The sequence below is a fragment of the Coloeus monedula genome, assembly GCF_965178545.1.
Source record: "Coloeus monedula genome assembly, chromosome: 3".
Classification (NCBI taxonomy): domain Eukaryota; kingdom Metazoa; phylum Chordata; class Aves; order Passeriformes; family Corvidae; genus Coloeus; species Coloeus monedula.
Genome location: NC_138783.1, coordinates 80,979,148 through 81,000,958, shown reverse-complemented (window position 1 = coordinate 81,000,958; position 21,811 = coordinate 80,979,148). Strand labels below are relative to the sequence as shown.

Genomic DNA, 21,811 nt, shown 5'->3' with positions numbered 1-21,811 from the left:
TTAGTATGGATCTTCTCTAGTTGCTTGAAAGATGGTATGTTTGGAATGTAATCTATGTATAATCCAATTATCTTGATAATAATATTAATATATAAATAATAATATATAAGTCTATATATTATAAACAGTTTGGCAGGATTTTTTTTTATATCTGAGATTAATTTCAGGGATGAAATTAATTAAGGTGAAAAAAGTTGTGTTCCTAGATCTACTGTAATTTACTCTTGGTAACCCCCAGTATACAAAAGGAACTTCCACAAGGACAGGAGAGAGAAATTTTTTCCAAATCATTTCTGTAGCTACTTAGTGCTTTCTTTACTCCCAAGATACGTTTGGCTGCACAAGAATGATTTCAAAGTGCATAATCAGTGTATATTTATTCCACAACAGCAAATTTTCCTTTTGTAAATCTCAATCTGCACTGGAGCTAGGAGAGAGGAAGCTTCATAAACAGAGAAAATGCTAATATGGCTATCTGCCATAAGTTGTAGTACTTGCCTATTTCTTTTCCCAAAGTAATTTTTTAAGGTGCTTTTTTTTTTTTTTTTTTTTTTTTTTGAACACTTTTGATAAGGTATAGTCTGAATACTTCTGTAGACCCATCTGCCTTGTCACCATGGCAGTCAGTTTAAAATCATTCTTTGCAAGGTTTCTTGTTTAAAGCAGGAGATGTCCAGGAAAACAGATAAAAAAATAATTACTGAGTAATGGAAAGATCTAAGAGGTTCCTGGTCATATTTCCATGTGTCTGTGGATAGGCCACGAAAATGTCAGAAAACAACTTCAAAGACTCTGAAGCTGAAAGTTCGCCACAATATCTAATAGAGAAAATAAATACGATTAAAAAGAACAAAAGGAATTTGAGATACTGTCTTACATCAGCAGTGGGAAAGTAAGAATGAGTAATCGGGTTTCTGAGACAGGGAAGAAATCAAAGACCAAGCTTGAAAAATCAATGTAACAGGACTTCTTTAACAGAGCACATTAATTTATTGATTTTAGTGAACAACCAGATCTGCTTTAATATTGTCTTTGGGATTTATTCACACTGTCTCTTATTGGTAACATGTCTCTAGTATAAACTCCTCAAGGACAAGAGAATGGAAAAAATCTTACTTTTCCAGCCCTGATGTTGTTTATAAAACCCCAACAGACCCCGACCAAAACCAATTAAAATACAGCATCAGTCAAAAAGTGAAGTCATGCAGTTTAAATGCAATCCTGTCAGAAGAGTGGAAGAGAGTGCTAATGTGGTGACCAGTACTGGTGCCCAGGGGAAAGAACCTTCAGGAGCTGGACTCTCATCACTTTCAGAGGGCATGTGATTTCTGAGCAGAAATCCTGTTTTTTATTAGAATTGTTATACAGATAGTTATTCAAAGTTAGTATGCTTCTTATTCATTTAACACAGATTTTACAGTGTTTTTGTTTATCCAGCTCAGTTTTAAACAAAAAGGTGATCTTTTAGTGATGGTCTAGGATAGAATGAGAGAACCCAATTACCTCAGCTCCTGGTGGCTCAGTAATGACTTATGCTTGTCTGTGTTAAGATTTGGAGCCATTTAGCTTTACACAGTTGTCTGTCTCAGTGCAGACGTCAAAATTGATTGAATTTCTTCTCAGCCGGTCAACCTTTATGGGGCTTTTTTGAGAGTAAGTCCTTTTGAGTAAGCTGGAGTGGATGTTATAGGTTATTGGGAAATTGGCTCACTATATATGCAAGAATTTAAATAACATAACTACCTAATCTCCTCTCTGCTGTAAGGAAAGTTTATATTTAGCCACCACAAGATTTTTTACCCGGTAATCGCTGTACTGAGATAAGGCCTGGTGGGTAGTGAGCTTTCCACAGAAACCTGCAGGAGACCATGATGCTGGAACTCAAAACATCCTCCAGTGTATCACAAAATTTAGGGAAAGACCAGACATCGCCAGAGAAATGGAATCCCAAGAATGATCTCCACTGAATCTGCCTGATGGGTGATTGGGTATTGTTTGATTTCTTAAATATAAAGAAAGCTGGAAAAGTTCTGTTCTTTATGTTGCAAGAGGAAGCCAGGCAACTAATAGAGCAGGCTGTGGATGTCCTGACATTCACGGGTTAAATAGCAGTTATCACTGAACATCTAACTTAACCTTGAAATGCTGTGCAAAAGAGTCACTTCTAGATGTGCAAGCATGTATAAGGAATATTGAGAAAGAAGTTTTAAAAGATATCTGTTTCCATTATGTTTCACATCTCTTTCCATGAGTGATCAATTTCATATACTGTTTTGAAAACCAGGTGATTTTTTTTTTTGTGTTGTTTTCTGGAAGCTGAATGTGATGCCTAAATTTGATTCGTTTCCCAATCCTTTGGATTAATGCAGTTCAGTAAGGCCTGGGAAATGCTGGAATAGTCATCCTGAGATATTTGTGAGCAGACTGAAGCTATCATCTCAGCTATTTTATTATTTCTGAGAGCTAGTGGAGGGTGGGTGGGAAGCAGGAAAACGGTAGAAGTTTAAAAAGGGAGGAAGGGATAAGTAACAGGGCAAGAGAAGCCAGGGAATTATAGGGAAATACTGTATCCTTGAAAGAAATTGGTGATGAATAAACAAACAAAAAATTTGTAAGCAGTTGGAGGAAAACAAGGAAGTGAGTAGGAGCTAATATGGATTTGTAAAGAATAAACCATGTCAAACAAATATAATTGTCTATGGCAGGATAATAGCCATGTGAATTGGAGAGGAGTGGATGTCATATTTCTTTAGTTTAGAAAGGCTTTATAGCAGTCTCACAGGACATTTTTGTAAGCTGGCAGGAGGAACATGGTTAAGGTGAAAATAATTGTAGAATAGGTTCAAAACTGCTTAAGAAACCTGCTCAGTGAGATGCTATTTATGTCAGAACAGAAAGAGCAGGGGGTCCACATAAGCCTGCCATGTGCTTTTTGGAGTTTCGTTAACATCCTGCGTGGTGGCACATAGGATACACTTACTGCACTGAGGATGATGGGGGATTGGGAAGGACTGCACATGTTTTGGAAGGCAAGATTAGAATGAAAATTAGCTTGAAAAATTGAAGACATGCTCTGAAAAGTTGGATGAAAGCAGAGACAATATACTGCGCTGAGGAAATACCAACTGTACAAATACAGCATTGTGAGTGATGTGGAAAAGATCTTCATAAAGTGATTTAGGAGCATAATGAAGGAACAGAGATCAACAGTGCTGTGCTCCTGTAAAAATGTATAATTGTAGTATCATACAACATAGAGGCATCATCTGGAGAGAGTCTAAAGGAGGTAAATATATAGAGAGAGAGCAGAGCTGATAGTGTTCAGCAGTTTTTTAACTTAAAAAAGGTAGTGGACATATCACAGGTTTTGAGTGGATAAGCACTTTTGCACAGAGTAAAGGAATCTGGTGTCTCTTTCTGTAATATCCTAGAATAGGAAATACATGTATCAAATTTCAGGATGAAAATTTCATGTCAGATAGGGTATTAGGAAAAAAGTTTGTAGTGGTAGGGATAAAGTTGCACCTGTCTATTCCTTAGAGAGGCTGTCAGTTTCCCTGCTGAGGATCTTTAAAACAGGCTGTGGGAACTTCTCTTGGGAAATGTAGAAATACACAGGGGCAGAGAACTATATTTAATGTCCTGTTGAGTGTTCCTATCCAACCTTATTTTTCTGTGATTTTATGTGGTCCTTTTTGACATAACAAAAGGTCAGGTATTGTTATCCTGGGCATCTGAAGAGTTTTGCTTTTGCTACATCTCTTTTAAAGGAAGACATATTGGAAGTGAGGAGGATGGATGAAGAGCTATTGTACATTAGGACAGAAGTGAGAGAGTGGCTTCCTGCAGTTTTTATTGTTTTCTCTCCCTTTGTGTACAAACTTTGGAGTAGGGGTGACAGCCTATTCCTGAATGTTCTGGCTTCATTTTTCATCCTACCCCACATGGACTATCCAAACCTCCCACCAAAACACGCTTCTTACTATCAGAGATGTTATTATTAATTTTTGGGTTCCAGCTACGTAAAATATGTTTCTACTCAATCTTTATATACATCTCCCATCTCTATCACTGCTTTTTTAGCCTCTTATGTAGTTGGTCTCTCACTCCCCTGCTCTCTCTCTCATGTAAGATAGAAAAGTTTTTTAATAAATTTCAAGAAAAGGCCCCCAAATCCAACATCAGTCCTTACTGTAGAACACCTGCTGTTATACTCAGTGAACCACATTGTTTGTACTTGACACAACTGTTTGTACTTGACACTAATGCACACCACATTCGCTCTTTTCCAGAGCCTAAAATACTTGCCACCCTTTTGTCCCTGTTGTAGCAGGCTGTGCTGGTTTCACTGATGTGTGATTTGACCAGTTTTCTTCACAAATCCGTACATCACTGCCACATTCTTCCTTGCAGCTCCTTGTCTTCATCTCCAGTTCACCTCAAATAAAGGCTTAACCTCCTCATGCTCTCTCCCTTATGTGGGGCGCCTGCCAAGGCGTCAGGAACAAGAGTTCCTGTTACAATTATTGCCTGTTACAATTTGGTCTTTTGTGCTGTCTGCCTCTTTTCTTGATTGTCATGGCCATTGCCCAACAGCAGTATTAAAACTACAATCCAAACCAACTTATTGTACACCTTCTACCTGGCAGGTTAATGAGAAGGGCTTTTCAGCTGCTATTTGAGGACAAAGCTTTGGTTACAGACTGTCAATGCCTCATTTAATTTTTCTTTAGATCAGGAGGTAGCCTGTAGGCTTGAAGGCTAGACCAATTTGAGATTTTACATTTGGGTATCTTGGAAACCCAGCAATATTTTATATCCCTGAAAAAGTTATTTGACCTTACTGTAGGTCTGCAGCTGCATATTTTATGATACTGCTGTCTGTAATGCCCTGACAGAGAAGCCATTTCACCAGATAAAACAGCGATCAGTTTTGGCAGTAAGTCTTCTTGCCCACTTTGAGTAGCAGTCATGCTATCAAATGGAGATATCAAGCAGCTTTCTCCCAGGTAAAGTGAGAGCTTTGGCAGATGGGCTCAATCAGATGGCCAGTTACCACATGCTAAATAATTTCCTTTTGGAGATAGCTGGATGATGTTGAAAATTTTTTCTTACGTGCTCAGTGGTAACAGCCCCTTCTCCTAGGCTAAGTCACATCTCCTGACACTTCAGATGTTTGTGACTGGTGTGTGTAAGTGTATTTGATGAAGGCATTCTGTGTATGGTCTTGACACTTTGCATCACAAGCTTTAGGAAGGAATTGGTTTTGCATGTAGTGCAGATTTGGATTCATGGCAGTATTTTTTTATCATGCTGAAGATTACCCTGTCTTGTGCCTAAGGAGAAAATCTAGTGAGATAAAACTGCATGGTGCCTTGGTCCAAAGAAAGAGTCAGGAATACCTCCCCCATTCAATGGTTGTAGCTAGAACTCTGTGGGTGAGGCATCCAAAAGTGCTCGTAAGATTTGATGAAAGTAATTCCCAGATGAATTTCAATCTTGGGATTTTCAAATCCTACAGTGCAGATTATTGGCCTTGTGTTTTCCCTATAGTGGTTAGACAGCAACTTAGAAGATATTTTTCTGTATTTCATCCAGAGAAGTCCGATATGTTACATTAGGGTTTTTTTAAGTGGTCCTGAACGTACTTTAAAATGTACTTGGATACAGTCTTCAGCTTAGATTGTTTCATACATTTCAGTTCATGACTTTGTAATTTAAAAGAGAAGAGATGTGGTTTTTTACTCTTTCTTTTAAATTCTATAAATAATGCTGGTTTTGATTGTAATAGTGCTGTATGTATGAGATCACTTCAGCTTGTAAATAAGTCTAATTTAATATACCTCAGTGACATGCAGATTCATGCAAGCTAGCTAGATTTGATTTTAAATCTTCCTGTTTATTTCCTGTATATTAAGCACTTAGAGTGACAGCCTGCTTCATTGTGTGAATGCCATTAATTCATGTTGTTTTGATTCCTGTGAAACAGGTTTTGCATCAGCATACATATCGTGCAATTGTCATTTGAATTCAGCTCCCTCATGACTGATTGTTGCAGTCACAAAAATGGGGTGTCAGAGAGTTGTTATGTCATGTGGAATTTGTTGAAATCTCAAAGTAGTACTGTTTTTGCATGCTACTTCATAAACAAATGCATACTGGACCTTCTGAAATTTTTGAGCTTTGTTTTCTAGTGCCTGGATGTACATTTCAGCCCTGTCCATAGGAAATATTTCTTCTCATTTTCTGTGGTGAACTTCAGTGACTTTGTTACTTTGAAGGGTAATGGCTGAGTGATTTGAATTTAATTTCCTCTAGTGCCAGTAACAAGAGATCAAACCAATAGCTTGTCAAATTTGTTGAGTAGCTGCAGCCATCCTGTTTTCATTTGGGCAATGACACTATTGCCTTTGTGTAACATAAGGGATCTGCCATGAGTAGAGAATCATCTGACTTTGATGTTAGCACCTGTGCTAGGAACCTGAATGCCTTGAATTTCCTCTCTGACAGTCACAGAGAGAAAGGTGCCTCAGGAGTGTGGATGAACCCACTGACCTCGAACCTCTGGAGATGTATTTCTCTCTCTCTGTCTTCATTGCCTAAAATGAGGTAGGGTAAGTCAGGACACCAGAGCTGCAGTCTTTACTTGTGCCACTCCTTCTAGAGGTTCAGCAAAAAGGTGTTGGATCTTTGAACTTTTGCATCCTGAAATGTGAGATAAGTTCAGTGATTTAATCTGAACCTGTTCAAAATTCCTGTGTAGTGAGTAGCAATAGAAGGAACATCAAAGGTATATTTTTAGACCTTAACTTAGGTCACATATGAACTGAAAAAATAATACAATCAAAATCAAGTCAAACTTTACTCAGTATTGCTGCATCATGTAATAGGCAGTCTGATGTAATGATGCCTTATTACTGAATATGGGTGGGAGAAGAAAGTGAGTAAGACCATTACTTTTCTTAATTTGTTGAATAAACATGTAAATAATTTTCTTCTTGTAAAATTGGCCAAAAAAAGGAAGAAAATCCAAGTTCCATCCACAGACTCCATCTTAGACGCTACAAGATTGTGAAAACTGGCAAAAAAACCCCAACACTGAAGCCTGAAAGTGAACAGATAAAGAGTGAATAAAAGAGCTAAACTGAATTTCACGATACTAAAAAAATCATTTACCTTGGGAAAAATTACTGAAAGAAAATACATTAGCAGTAGTAAAATATTACTGTATCTATATATTGAATTTAAAATAAAAAGTAACTATTGGATCATCTAGTCAGACTTCAATTTGTTTCACTTCTATGAAACCTTATAGCTTGTGTCTGACTCCGGTGTGTCTCCCAGGTGTGTATCTATGCTTGACTAGTTTGCAGAAGAACAGTCATTAGAAAAGAAACTTCTTGTTTCTTACAAAAACCATTTCACTGTTAAAAAATGTTCCTAATTCATCATTTTAATTTGTCTGGCTTCAACTGTTAGCTTTCTATTCTTGTTATACTTTTTTATGCCAGATTACACAGAACCTTAATTCCTAGTATTTTCTCTGTGTGAATCCACTTACAACAATTGAAGCACCTTTCAATATGCTTTTTAATAAACTAACATTATTTAGCTCTTTAGGTATTTTACTGCAAAATATGTTCTTCAGTGTTGTAATTTTCTTTTTTTTCTATAACTTCCTCAGTTTTTCAAATACTAAACTGTGATCAAAAATATGTATGTAAAATTAATCATAATTTGTATGAGTGTCATACAGAGAGGAACATTAATTCCTTATTGCTTTGTGTATACAGTCTAGGGGAAGCACTGGCTTTTTCTTGCCATGATGTTATTGGGACCAATATATGCCTTGTTTTATCCCCTCATCTCAAACTTTTATGTGGCACCTATATTCTGTAATACGGTATTTCTATCCTCTTATCCTTTTTAATCTATAGGCCACAGGACATAAGATTTGCTTTCCTACCATTGTAACTTTGCATTTGCCTGTATTAAAGCAGGTTTTGGTTTATTTGATCAAGGTAACCAAATAATTCCGACTTGTTAGAATGCCTTGCTCTTATTGTTATTTATGTTTCTGTCCTTATTCTTAATTTTATATGTTTCTCCCTCATTGATTCCGGTAGATCATGGTGATCATTTCACTGGCAAGTATTTTTTTGACATGTCAGTTAATCCGTTTTCAGCCCATTTAGCTAGTGCTTTATTGATATTATATAGTGCCAACTTTTTAATCAGTCATGTGTTACTGAATTAATTGCTTTACAAAGTCAAAGCTAGGCAATTTTATTTGACAAATCTGTAATCTTATAAAAATCATGTTACTATGATGAGAATTATTTTCTCTAAATCCATTCTGGCTGCCATTTGTTACATTAATGCTCTTCACTCTTTAGCAATTAGACTTTTTACCAGCTCACTCTTTCTTTTGTCTTGGTTGATGTCAGGCTAAGCAGTTGGGCTGCTTGTTCTTTAAAAATTAATGGCATTAGCATTCTTCCGGAATTTCCCTGCTATTTCAAGATTTATTAAAAATTAATGGAAGAGATGCCCTCAGTTATTTGGGCTTGTTGCTTTGAATATAATTATCCCTAGCAGATGCTGTCTGATATTCTCCTCAGTTACTAATTCTTGATTAGTAGAATCTGTGTTTGCCAAGCTAAAATGTAAAATATGGAATGTTGCCAAAGCTTAAGCTATGTGTTTATGTTGTTCGTAAAGCCATGAGTCCTTAAGCATGCCCTATCTTATCTTTTAATGTGATAAAAATAATGAATAGATATAAGAGACAATCTGTTACCAGAAAGGGTTGAAAGCTTTATAGTTGTAATTACAGATATAATTGTGAGAAACATTAAATATGGATGAAGTTTTCACACTTACAGTTTAAAAGATAACACAGATTTTGTTGCTGGATTAAAAACAGGAAACTGGCTCTGTAAGTATGGTACATGATGACTTTAGATTTAAATTTGACCAAAAGCAAAATATAACATTTAAAAATGACCCTTGGGAATGCTAAGATTATAAAATACCAGAGGAAGAATTGTGCCTAAACAAATCTGTAGTCCTTAAACCAGAGAGGTACTCTCTGAAATTTCTTTCACTTTCACCAGTGACTTTGGATTACACTGTTATTGTATTTTCTAGAACCTGTAATAACTCTAGCAGCATCATGGTTCTAAGTCACAGTCTCTTTCTGCACAAGCCAGAAGATCTATCAGTAGAACTCAATTGCAGTATGGTGCTGTTTCACTGAAGTTAGCAATTATATATGCATCTGACTTCAGTGAGAAGAGAGTTCACGCACACTGAGTGCACTTTGAAAAAATTCTGCCCAATCATAATGATAAACTACTACTGCAAATTTTAGAACTATCAATATCAGTGATTTATTCATTAATATTGTCCTTTTTAAGATGAGATCATAATGGGGTAATAATTATGAAAATGTTAAATAGAAAACTTCATGATAGAAACAAATCTGTAGCAATTATTATAGCACAATTTTATTATTCTAACAACTGTGCAGGAGCAGCTGTTATTATTGTTAGGCCTGTAAAAAGAGCACAAGTGTAAGGAAGTAGTCTAGGAACCATCTGTTAATAGCAGTTGTATGTTCAGAGTTTCCCACAGGAGAAAAGGATTTGATTGGATGAGCACAGTAAGAATTAAGATATGGCTTTGGGAATAAGAGACACATTTAAAAGGACAAAGTGAAGGAAATTTGCTTAGGTGCTTAGATTGTTTTCATGGTCACTAAGCAACAAATAAATGTTAAGCTTTCTCCATTTTACTTTTTCACAAGGAATCAGGTGATACAAACAATTTTCCATCTAGGCTTCCTATCTTTCAAGTTCCCAGAGTTTCTGAAAACAAATGTAACTTGGAATACAAAATAAAAATTTTAATATTTTTGACTACCTAATGATATCATCAGGTGTGTAGTAATTGCCATGAACTATCTGAGCTTTTAAGAGGATAAATTCTAAATAGAAAAGTAAATTTAAAACTTCCCTTCTGCACAATGTTTCTGTATGATATTGTCATAAGAATCTTAATTGCAGATTTTCTCATTTTTATTGGTATAAAATTACAGCCATTAGTAACGGTTATGCCATGAATATGTTTTTTTTCTTTTTAATTCTATAAATTATCTTCATTAAGGAAAGTCTTTTGATTGGAGAACAAGGTCATGTGCTCTATAACTGGCTGGAGGTATGGGGGGAAAACAAACTAAGGCTGATGACTTGGCTGATGATAGGAAGTGTTATTTTTTTTAACTTGAAGGGTTTTAAACTTGATGCACTTACCCATGTGCAGGCATTTGGTGTTACTGATGTATCCAAGACACTCAAGTAGGATACAGGGCTCTCAGAGATGTGCAACCTCCTAGATCAGCATCTAAATGTTAAAAGGGCTCCCACAAGGCATCCCAAAGGCCCCAGTAATCAGTGTGAGGAAAATAAAATTGAATTACAAGTCTTGGCTATATTCATGGACTCATTTGTGGGAGGGAGCTTTAAATCTGGAATGTGAAGTGTTGGTGACTAAACAAGTTATTCTGCATTTGGTGTGAAAATCTGTTCTTTTGTATGATTCAATGAATTAGAAATAAATTTGTAAAAAAGGAGTTTTTATTTGCTACCCTAGTAATTAGCATTTACTATGTCATATTTTTGACCTGAGAGATTCCACTACCATTAATATACATCTATACATATTTTGCTTTTATCTTTTGTTGTTTCAAAAGTGGCTCCAAAACATTGTTAAAATCAGAATGCTCTTGTCACAGTTGACCTTACTTTCCAACTATGAATTCAGCTTGTAGTTTACATCTCATTTCATAAAATACTGATATAAGATAAAATTTAAAGCTTTAAAAAATGAGTTCATGGACTATAATCATTGTGTTGAATGGTGCAGGGAAGTTGTTTCATAGTAGTAGATCACCCTGATCATCAGAATAAATACAAATTAATTAGATGTTATTGACCTATATATGTAAGAGAGCAGTGTATTATTATTCATGAGACAACTTGTCTAAAGTCAATGTAGAAACACAGTATTACTTCATCAGAAAGTATTTATTTGGGAGATCCTAGCCCATCATCCATTTAATTTCAGCTTCAGGAACAACTTCTGTGTACCATGGAGTTCTCTGAATTTATTTTAAGTTTATTGCTGGAGTCTCACTAACTTGGTGCTTTTCCCTTGTGTTCTGGCAATATGGCAAAGCAGAAGCATCTCTTCTGAAATGTACAGGAATGGATTTTTTTTTTTTTTTGGAGTTTTATGTTCAGAGTTAGATATCTAGCAGAAGAAAAGACTATAATTCTTGGTATATAAAAGAAAAAAAAATTTATCAGTCATCTGATCTAAGCTTATTTCTGTACTAGTACTTTCTATACAGCAGTGTCCATTTTGTGTTTAGGTTCTATCACTTTCTGAATTCATTACTTGACATTAAATCACAGTTATTGAGAGTAACCTTTAAAGTCTTCAGAACTGCATAATCTTTCTCTGTTCTCAAAGGTTTTTTGTTATCCTTCATCATATGCTTGGTGTGATTTTGATGAAGCTGGGTTCATAAGGTCCCCCAGGTCACTAATGAAAATGGATCGCACAGAAATCAGTGCCAACTCCTCTGAGACCCCAGTTAATGTATTGCTCCCTCTTTGGAAGCTGCACAGTTACTACTTATTTGCTTCATGATGTACCAGCCATTTTTATGTCTGCTGTGGTATTTTTAACATGCAGTAGCTTTCCAGTCAGCAGCTGGGCAGTGCCTGGTTTTGTAAAGGGACAGACATGAGGTTCCTTTTAACAAATGCAGAAAATCCTTCAGCTCCAGCTAAGTCATTTTTACTTATTAATTTCTTTACCTAACTGACCATTTGAAATGATTTTTTTTTATTACCTTATCAATAAATATACCTCTTAGGTTTAGTTTGGGTTTTTTTTTAAATTTTCTGGATCTGGAAACTACATAAGAAGCTTGCTAATTTTGAATAGCTTTCTGGTCATATCTTAGAAAATTAATAGAATACCAGAATAAAAAAAAATCCCATTTTTTTTCCATCTCTATTTTCAACAGAGAAAGTCAGGCTGGCAGAAAACAAGAAGCTAGAAGCTACCGTGGTAATTTGTCTCTTAAGGTGTCAAAACCCCTCTTTGAAGAACTGCCCTAATAAGGAGAAGGTACTAAAAGAGAGATTGTTCTCACATCACACAGTGGTTGAAAGACCAGTTTTGTAACAGATGCCATGGAAAAGAGGCACTGTACTCCCAAGAGATAACAGTTCAGGTTCTTCCTGTGATGTACACATGTATGTAATCATACCATTCTTCAGGCACTTAAAAACATGTCAGAGTAACAGTCCTATGTCTTTTGCAACAATCTTGTTATTGAAGGATGCCTATCAAGTGATGTGGAGTCAATTATCTCCTTCTGCATCCTTGGCATTCCTGTGGAGAACTAATTTCTCAGCTCACTTGTTGGGTTGATGCTGCACTCTACAGACATTGAATACTCTGCATAGAAATATTGTTGGTCTATTGGGATGAATTATTTCTTGTTCATAAATTTATCCAGACACCCTGTTCAGCAAGACATTTAAGCACATTGCCTAATTGAACTTTTGAGATGCTTAAAACTAGGTATGTGCAGAATCAGTATCTCAGTACTTAATTGATATTGAGTATGTCCCATGAAGGAATAAAATTTAAGTCATCTTATATTGAAAACATCTGGTGATATTCTAGCCACTTATAGATATGTAATATTCTCTAGTCCATGTGTACTAGTCTATGCTTATTTACTGTCTAGAGGCAGAACACAATTTGCCAAGTGACAGTGATCCAAAAAGGCCTGTATCTGTACAAGTGCTATAAGCAGAGATTCTTCATTTTTACCCTAAATCATACTCAGTGCATGGGGTCAGTTTTTTTTTTTCTTTCAGAAGGAGGTTAAATAAAAAAATGGTCTAGGTTTAAATGAAGCACTTAAATGAATGCTTTTCATTGCAGTGATTGAGCCAGCAATGCTTTTAATAATATGCCCTCACACTGCTGGCCTCTTGGGATTTGAGGGATTTTCTAATGCAAACCATGATGTGAAGTTCATTAACTACCAGTGTACCAGTGTTCATTAGCTATTGGGGTTCTGAATCTGCCTGAGCCAATGAATTAATCTTAATTTCTAAAAATATATGTAAAATATTGTTTTATGTTAGTCCTATATATTATAATGACTTTTGGATGGCAGTATCATAAATCTAACATAAAGCATACAACTGGGTATGAATTAACATCTTCTAGTTTAAAGGAATTAGGGTGCACAGATTAATTTTTAAATACTTGAGTGACATGTGCTGAGCATGTTTACAAAAGTGGAACAAATACACATATGCTTGTGTATCTTGTATTTTTAGTTATGCACATTTGTAAATTTCAGGGTGTTCTTTAAAACTCCATCTGGAACTGTGCATGTCTGTGTGTGCATCCATGCAGATATATATGTCTCCCTGGTATCATGAAGAAATGACTACAGGATAGATGTGACAATAGTTATTTATCTGCATTTATAATTGCCTAGGAAAAATTTTGTAGGAAGCTTTGGTTTCACACCGACAGATTTCAACTAATGTATTGCTATTCCATGCAGTGCATAAAAGCAATAAAAATAAAGTAATTAAAGCTTCTGTTCACCCAATTTAGTTGTCAAAATGCATCTGTGAGTTAGATTAAAGGAAAAGGACTTCCGAAAAACAATAAGATGTTCATTATCCTAAAGGGCAGGCTGAAAAGTTTCCCCTTTTCTGTGGACAAGCAAGATTAAAATGATATATTTTAAGACACTGGTTAAAGCCTTGGGATAACAGGGTGAATACTACAACATTTTTTTGTAACTTTCAGCAATTCATTTTGGGTGTTTTTATACCAAAAGTCTGTGCTGTAACCAGGAGGTCAAAATCAACCTGAACATGAATGGAAAATGCTGTTGACTTTTTTTTCTCAGACCAGAACTCACTGTGATTAGCTTTTCACATCTGATTTGAAATTGCCCTAGGTCTGAACCAAAAATCAGGGGTTTCATATGCTGGATGAGAGAATACAAGCAGGGAGAAAAACAGTTGTTGTTTAGCTGTGTGCTCATTCAGCAGAGTTGGAGCCTTATTCGGACCTTTCTTCTCTTTGGTTTGCCCAGCAGCCCCACAGCACAAGTGATGTGAATCCCCACTTCTGTGCTGTGTGGCTTTGCAGACCCTGACAGGGACCTGCTCAGGGTGGAGCAGGATGGTTTGCTGAGGTTGCCTCTTAACCAAACGACTTCTGGGAAAATGGGGTGACCAGTCTTTGGTTTTGGCAGAGGACTGTGTATTGTGATTATTAACTGGGCACTGTAAGTGATTAGGGGGAATCAACTGCCTCAGCTTCTCCTTCCCAAAGTTCAGGAGTACTTAGGTAACCCATATTTATGTGTACATGCCAGAGGCATATATTTAATAGAACAGAGAGCAACGAACTTGTCCCTCTCCTTTTAGCTTCTATGGCCCTTAGCTCTGGGCCTACCTAAATTCCCATTGTGTCCAGTGTGACAAAGCCTCCAACAGCTCAACCACAGCTGCCAGAGAAACAGGGAAAACAAGTGATGCTCAGCCTCTGACAACAGTGAAAAATGACCAACAATGTGTCACTGAGTTGGGGCACTGTCCCTTGTCTCATGATCTTTCTATTTTAAAATGTTACTAATGGTCAGTTACATAAATCAGTTTGAACCAATTCAAACCAGTTCAAATTTTTTCACCTCTTCTACTAAATCATTGCTGGACTGACCTAGAAGTAAATCAGATCTGTTTCAGTCACAGCAGTGCCTAGATACTAATTGCACTACACAAGTAATGGTTTGACTTCTTTCCTGTGACCCTTCATCCATGGTGGAAACCTGTCCTGACCAAGTTACAAGAAGCTGAATACATATTCAGGTGACTGACAAGTCATCCACAAGGATCCTTTTAAGGAGTGTCAAAGCAAGCACAGGTAATGCCTTTGTAAGTCAAAGTCATAATATTGGCTGCAGTTGAACACACTCTCAGGATCTGCAAAGGAGCTTGAAACATCGTGTCCAAATTGCATTACAGAGCAGTTGGAACAGCTGAATGTTAACTCTTCCATTTCTTGAAGAGTCTCCATTTTTATGGGATCTCTAGGCATTAGTATGAAATTTCTGCTGTTAGTATTTGTACTGTCATTGCCTAAGGCTGAAGTTGTAGGAGAGTGTTAGCTTGCTCTTTACAATAAGTGCTTAATTCATGAAAACAGCGTATACCAAAGAGCATCAGATAGTAAAAATAACTGCTGATGAACTTTTCACTTTAGTCCTCTCACTTTCAACACTTTCAGATGTGTAGTTTTGCTATGGGCTGAGTTTATGTAACAACTTAATTTTGTATTTTTCACAGAAATGTAACCTGGAATAATTTAGCTATCCCAGACACCCACTGTTCCAGAGAGCTAGAAGAAGGTTACCAGTGCCCACCTGGATTTAAATGCATGGACCTTGAAGATCTGGGACTAAGCAGGCAAGAGCTGGGCTACAGTGGCTTTAATGAGATAGGTCTGTCCTACTGGTAAAATCCATTTCAGTATCCATTTTAAAATGTTTTTGAGATGAATGGAACAGATAGTTCATGTCTGTACTGAAAAGACATCAAGTGCAATCAGTATTCTACTCAAGTAGAGCACATGCCAGAAGGAGAGGCTGTGCTATTTGCTTTGCAGTTAAGATATATTTTTACATTGCCTGGGATCCCAGGATTTAAATAACTTTAAAACAATGTCTTTATAAGGAGTCAACTGTTGATTATCACCAGTATGCAAATGTGATGACTAATTTCTGTGTTTTATTTTTGATTCATTTTAGAGTATAAAATTCCTTCTGTTTGTCTAATTTTAGTAGTAATTCCCATGCAAAAAAAAAACCATCCAGAATTACTTTGATAATCATCTTGTTACTAAGGAGAAGATGGGAGAAAAAATGATACCATGTTATCTGTGGCAATCTTGATCCAAACTGTGTAAGTCAGAACATCAGCCAGAAAAATCATTGAGAGTCAGGCAGATTTTGCAAAACGGGTGCAATTTGTGTTCTGTGCAAATCACTGCAGTTACCAGGAGAATACGTTCTCTGACAGCTGCAATGTGTTGTGCCATCCCCATGAGGAAATGAGTGTAGAACACAAAAGCAGGAAAGGTGGCAAGAGCATGGGCAGCTGTGGCAAGATCCGCATCCAAATGGAAAATATGCAGTTACTCTGTCAGAACATTGTGGTTATCTCACATTTATTTAACAGACAGAGGTCTAACAGGAGCCTGCAGCTGTAAATTTTCATTTCAGGACAGGTAGGGAAGTACCTTCAAATGACAGAACATACCCACAGGCTGAATTCTTTCTGATGCATCTCTTTGACTCTGATAAGCTATAAGCTTTTTTTTTTTTTTTAATTTTTCTGGCTTGAGCTCCAGACTGTTATCCTGGCCTCAGCTGAATTTGAAGGTAATGAAAAGATTTAATGACTGAATGTCTGCAATCCAAAAAGTTTTTTTGAGTATCAAAAGTCTTTACAGCTGAAATTGCTTCAGTTGGTTCCTGAATATTCAGGTTGCTGAATATACACTATGAGCCAGAGAGTTACAAGAAAGTCTCAGAGTCCTGCTACAACAAGTACTCTGTAATACCAAATAATTTCTGAACAAAAGTCCCATTTATGTCCTTTATTTTTTCTTGTGAGAGAGGGAGAAAAACCTGATTTCAACCAAGCACCATTCTGTTCCCTGTGGGAGTCAAAAGAGTACCATTTGTACCAGTACTGCTAAATGAATAACACTATCAATAGTACCAAATTTTCTATAATTTTTTTCTTCTGTAGATCTCAAAGGATAATCCTGTCTGATCTCTCAGTCAACCTTGAGATTTACTGCCATGCCTGGAAGAACATGGGCTGAGTTCACACTAGAACCTAAAACCATCCACATTCAAGTTCTATAGTTCCAGGTAGTTTGGAAGGGGAGCACAAGATAGGGGTATTGTCAGAATAATTAGGCCTCAGATTGAAATCACCCTTCTTATCTTGACATATGAAATTATTAGTGGCATTGAAGGGTGTTGTTCTAGCTGCCTACCTGGTCAACAGGGAAAAGTAGTTGCAATGTCTTAGACAAGCTTCAAGAAGAGTTGAATGAGACCCAGAGTGCTTAAATAAAGGAGGCCAGCTTGTTTTTAGTGATGGGGGCAGGTTGGCAAAGGCAGGTGAAATGTTTTGTCCATGGATGCCTTCAAAACTGGTTAAAAAATCAGGACTGAAACTCTGGTCTCCTGAGTCATAGTCCTATGCCTTATCAATATGTATTTCTGAGTATTGCATTTTAAAGGTCAGAGATAGCTAATAGACCTAGGAGACCTGTAGCTGATAAATTGTTTTTGTCTAGAAATAGGTAACCAGGATATAACACCTCTAAGTACAGTAGCCAGAAGTTAAATTGAATATCAATTGAAGGCTGATTACTAAACTTTAAAATAATGAGTAAGACACAGAAGCTTTCCTACAAAATGTTAAATAAGCTTCCTCAAATTAGGACTGTTACAAACAGGATTATAACCATCACGTATATCAATATTTTATAAATATCCATTTTGTGATGCACCTTTGTATGTAGTTAACAGGTAAGTAATGAAATAAATATTTTCTGTGTAATTATACTATTTTATTGTACTTTCATTTGTATTTCATTTGCAGTTATTATGATGCAGCCTGTCCTGTTGGATCCTGAAATCCTATCATTACAAAAATCACAAGAGTATAGCAGTTTTACAACTACTTTATAATTAGTAACTCTTAATTTGTGGCATATAAGTACAAGCTATGAATATTTGATCATTTCTGTTATTTTTGTTCTCTTGAAAGAAAAAAGAAGGGATTTTTACAATTTTATTACTGGGTGAAGACCAAGCTGTCCTAATCAGATAAAAGTTAATAGAGTTTTTAATGCTGTGAGTATACCAATTAGGTAGCTTCCTGTTTGGAAAATACCTTGATTTTGGCCATACCTTGGTCCCACTTTTGTAATTAGCTTTGACTTTAAAGGATGAAAGTTGGAAACATGATAGTGTTAGTTTTGGTACTTATTCAAATAAATAAAATATATTTATTTCTCAAGTTTTCTATTTTTAGTTCTGAGGTGTTCTGTTTATCTGTTTATGTATGTTTCCATGCAAGCGTATACGTATTGTTTAAGGAAGAACATAGTTATAGACTACTGATAAATGTGTCTTGAAGTCATCTTGTCAAGATAATTTAGGCCATCTCCTTCTGATAAGAAACAGACTTCATAATCTTTTCAGGCAACTTACTGTGTTGCTTCATTGTCTGTACTCTTAGGAAGATTTTCCTAAAGCATAACCTGAATCTTTCTTCTTTATGCAATTTAAGATAGTAATTTCTCACCTTATTCACTACTGGCATAGACAAAACCTTTAAAAAAAAGCGTTTCTGCATCTTTCGTTATGCCTTCCATATGGCTCTAAATGTTTCAGTCTTTTGCTAAAAGACTTACATTTTATACTTTGAATTGTTCTTACTGTCCTTCTCTAGACCTTCTCTGGCTGATTCAACACTTTGTTGAAATGCAGTGCTGTCAGAATACCCCAGTAGAGCCATAATTTTATGTGGTTTTAAGCTCTGTTACAATTTCTACATCCCAGTGAGATGTTTTCCATTTTCAGAACAGCATGTTTTGGGTGATTCATGTTTTTCTAATTTATTACAGCCCTTGTGTCCTACTGAAAGAGCTGCCATCCCTGTTTCCCATCCTTTTTTTATTTACTTATTTCTTTTAAAATGTAAACCCTTACACTTATCTCTGTTGAATAGCATACTTTCTTTTGTTTTTCCAGACTATTTCTTCAATTTGAAAGATCTTTTGGAGTTTTAAATCTCTCCTCCTGATTACTTGTGCTGCCTTTTATCTTACTTTTATCTGAAATTACATGAGTATCATTTATATTCTATCAACCTGATCAAAAGTGAAGAAATAAATAGAACCAGACCAAGATTAGTCTCTGGAACTTTGACAGTCTTCCTTTTCTGACAGTGTTTCATTAATAGCTGCTCATAAGGACACCTAACAAATGGTTTTGCACCCATCACAGAGCAGTGTCACCTAGCCATATTCCTGTGTGTTGTCATGGCAAGACAGTGTTAAAAGACTTTAAAAGCCTTTTAAAAGATGTAGACCATCAAGTGTTTCCTTTCTCTTTACAAAACTGGCCTCCATTCCACATTTGTACAGCAACGATACAGGAAGATTTGAGCCATAGGTTGTCAAGTGCCTGTGCCCTTTAATATATATTAATAACATGATATTTACACAAGGTGATTGTGAAGATCATTTTCCAAAACAGGCCACATCAGCATATATCTACAGCTAATGCCTCTGTCCTTCAATGTGCATATTTCTAGATTGCATGTAGAATGAAGTAAAGACCAATTAGTATTGCCAATTTCGCAAGTGTAATCTCTAAAGAGAGTGCAGTTACTAAAAGCCAGGGAAGTTCTGTCTGGCAGTACCTCTGGAAAAGTTATAAGCAAAAATCACAGAGGTCTACCTCATAACTGTTCATGAAACTGAAGAATTGATGAAACAGGAGTCAATTAGCTGAGCCTTCAAGTACCTCAAATCCTTTTGTCTCTGAAGTTCTGAAATGGGAGGAAGGATAGTAAGGAAAGAATAAGATACCCCTCTAGGTGAGGTGACTTCAGCTGTTTCAGGTTCCACCTGATGGAAGGCTACAGGAAGTTGTTGCTTTCCCATAGTAAATTGCTCATGAACTCAGTAGAAACCCAACTACTCTTTCCAACAGTTTGACACAGAACTTGACTTCTTAAGTAGGTGTTGTAACAGTGTGAGCCTTAATGTAAAATTGAATCTTTTATTCTTCAGGATGCCTGAAAGATTTTTTGAGCACTACGTGTGGTGCTGAATGGAAGTAAGAGAAAGGATATGAATGAAAGGCTTGGAAGCCTGTGTGGACGTGGGTAGCAAAGTTCCTCAATATTGACTGTACCTGTATGGTACTGTCAAGCTCTTCTCTTTCTCAGACTTCTTAGCTGGTTTTGATTCAGGCTTCTATAAAAATTGATGTTTTCTTCATCTTAGAACAGCCTTCAGCCTTGTCTCCCACTGGGAGCATCAGATATGTTCACAGCTAGCCTGTTTCTTCTTTCTGATTGTGTTCTTTTCTTCTCTGTATTTTTCCTAGCCATGTTTAATTCCGTAGGGTGCAGCTGAGACCGTGACAGTATTATGAAGTGTGTAAAACAAGTTGAGCTAAATATTGAGATAAATTACTTTTTTTTTGTGAACAGACACTACTAATTTTAAAAATTATTAGTCATATGATTGTGTTTGTTTAAGTATTTGCACCTAAAAAGCATAAATATAATTGTTGAATTAAATACGAGCATACAAGTCTTGGGAATTGGAGGGCTATGACAAGTACTTCTACCTTACACCTAACTGTTTATCTGAGTGTGCATCTACCTTTACTCAATATTTAACATGGCAGTAACTGCTATCAGGGCCACACTGAGGGTGTTGGCAGAGGGGTCTATTCATAGGGTTCTGTTGAAAAGGGTGCTTCATAGATGCAAATGTGCCAGAATCCCCACTATTGTTGGATCCTGTACAGATTTCCTCCTTACCTGCACTTTCCACACTGTACAGATTCTTTTGCATTCAGGTTTTTGTAACATCAGCTAGTAATCATTCCACATGCCTCATGGGTGCAATCATCTGCAATCATCTACAGATGTACACTTGCAGCACATCACTGATTTCACTCCACATAATTCTGGAGAAGGTTTTTTCCATGATTTACAGTGATTTGCATTGCTTCAAATAGTCTCAAAAGGAAAAGGAAGTCCCAAATTAAGATACCTAAAGGTTTAAAAATATTCTACAAAGTAAGAAAGCTAAGTTTTAGGTCGTGAGAGATCATTGTGAAAGGAGGAGGAGGAGATCTAATTGTATCCTTATCATCAACCCATCTACCAATTGCTAGGGCTAGTATCCTATTAAATGATACTAATTACTTCTTGTACCTGCAAAGAGTATTTGAGAAAGACCACCATGTTAATGGCCATTTTACATACAGGAGATAAACACTCATACTTTATCTTGAAGACAAATAACAAAATTTCCATGGTAAGGAGGGCTTCAAAGTCTATATACAAAGACTACATCTGTGTTAAATCTTACTTGCCTTGCAGTAGAAGTGAACACTGCTCATTGGCACAGTGAGCCAGCAAAACCATCCGATTTTATGGCCTGTGAAACAGCAACAGAGCTTTGGGTCTCAGATATTTCCCACTTTTATTACAAGGACTTCTTCCTTTTAATGTGGGACCCAGAAATTAAATATTTTTTGCATGCCTACATTTGAGAGCCTTTTTAAAATTGATAACTGTATGAAAAAAAAATTGTACGTCACTGTGAAAAATGTCTGCCATGGTTAGATTAAAAGTGAACATAATTTAATGTTTGTGAAAGGAAACTTCATAGTGGGACTGAATTTCCTCAATTCTCTTATAGGTATTGTTTTAATAAAAGACTCATTCAATGATCAAAATAGCCCCTTTGTTTACCCATAAATTGGATAAACAATTTAAATTTTGATGGGGAAAATACTTGTCAGTGTGCAACCAGTTGGAATTGCAAAGGCATTGTTCTTAGAGTGGAAGATTGGGTGGCA

At 36.3% G+C, this 21,811-nt stretch overlaps 1 protein-coding gene across 2 annotated transcripts in view; it reads left to right on the top strand.

The window, feature by feature from the left end:
• NALCN (sodium leak channel, non-selective) overlaps window positions 1-21,811 on the top strand; it is a gene marked incomplete at both ends in the record, with an annotated part of 224,145 nt that overhangs the window by 26,644 nt on the left and 175,690 nt on the right. For both annotated transcript variants that reach the window (XM_082278001.1, XM_082278000.1), the window contains one exon: window positions 15,465-15,619. In XM_082278001.1, the coding sequence (XP_082134127.1) occupies window positions 15,465-15,619 (155 nt within the window). The remainder of the gene's footprint in view (window positions 1-15,464; window positions 15,620-21,811) is intronic.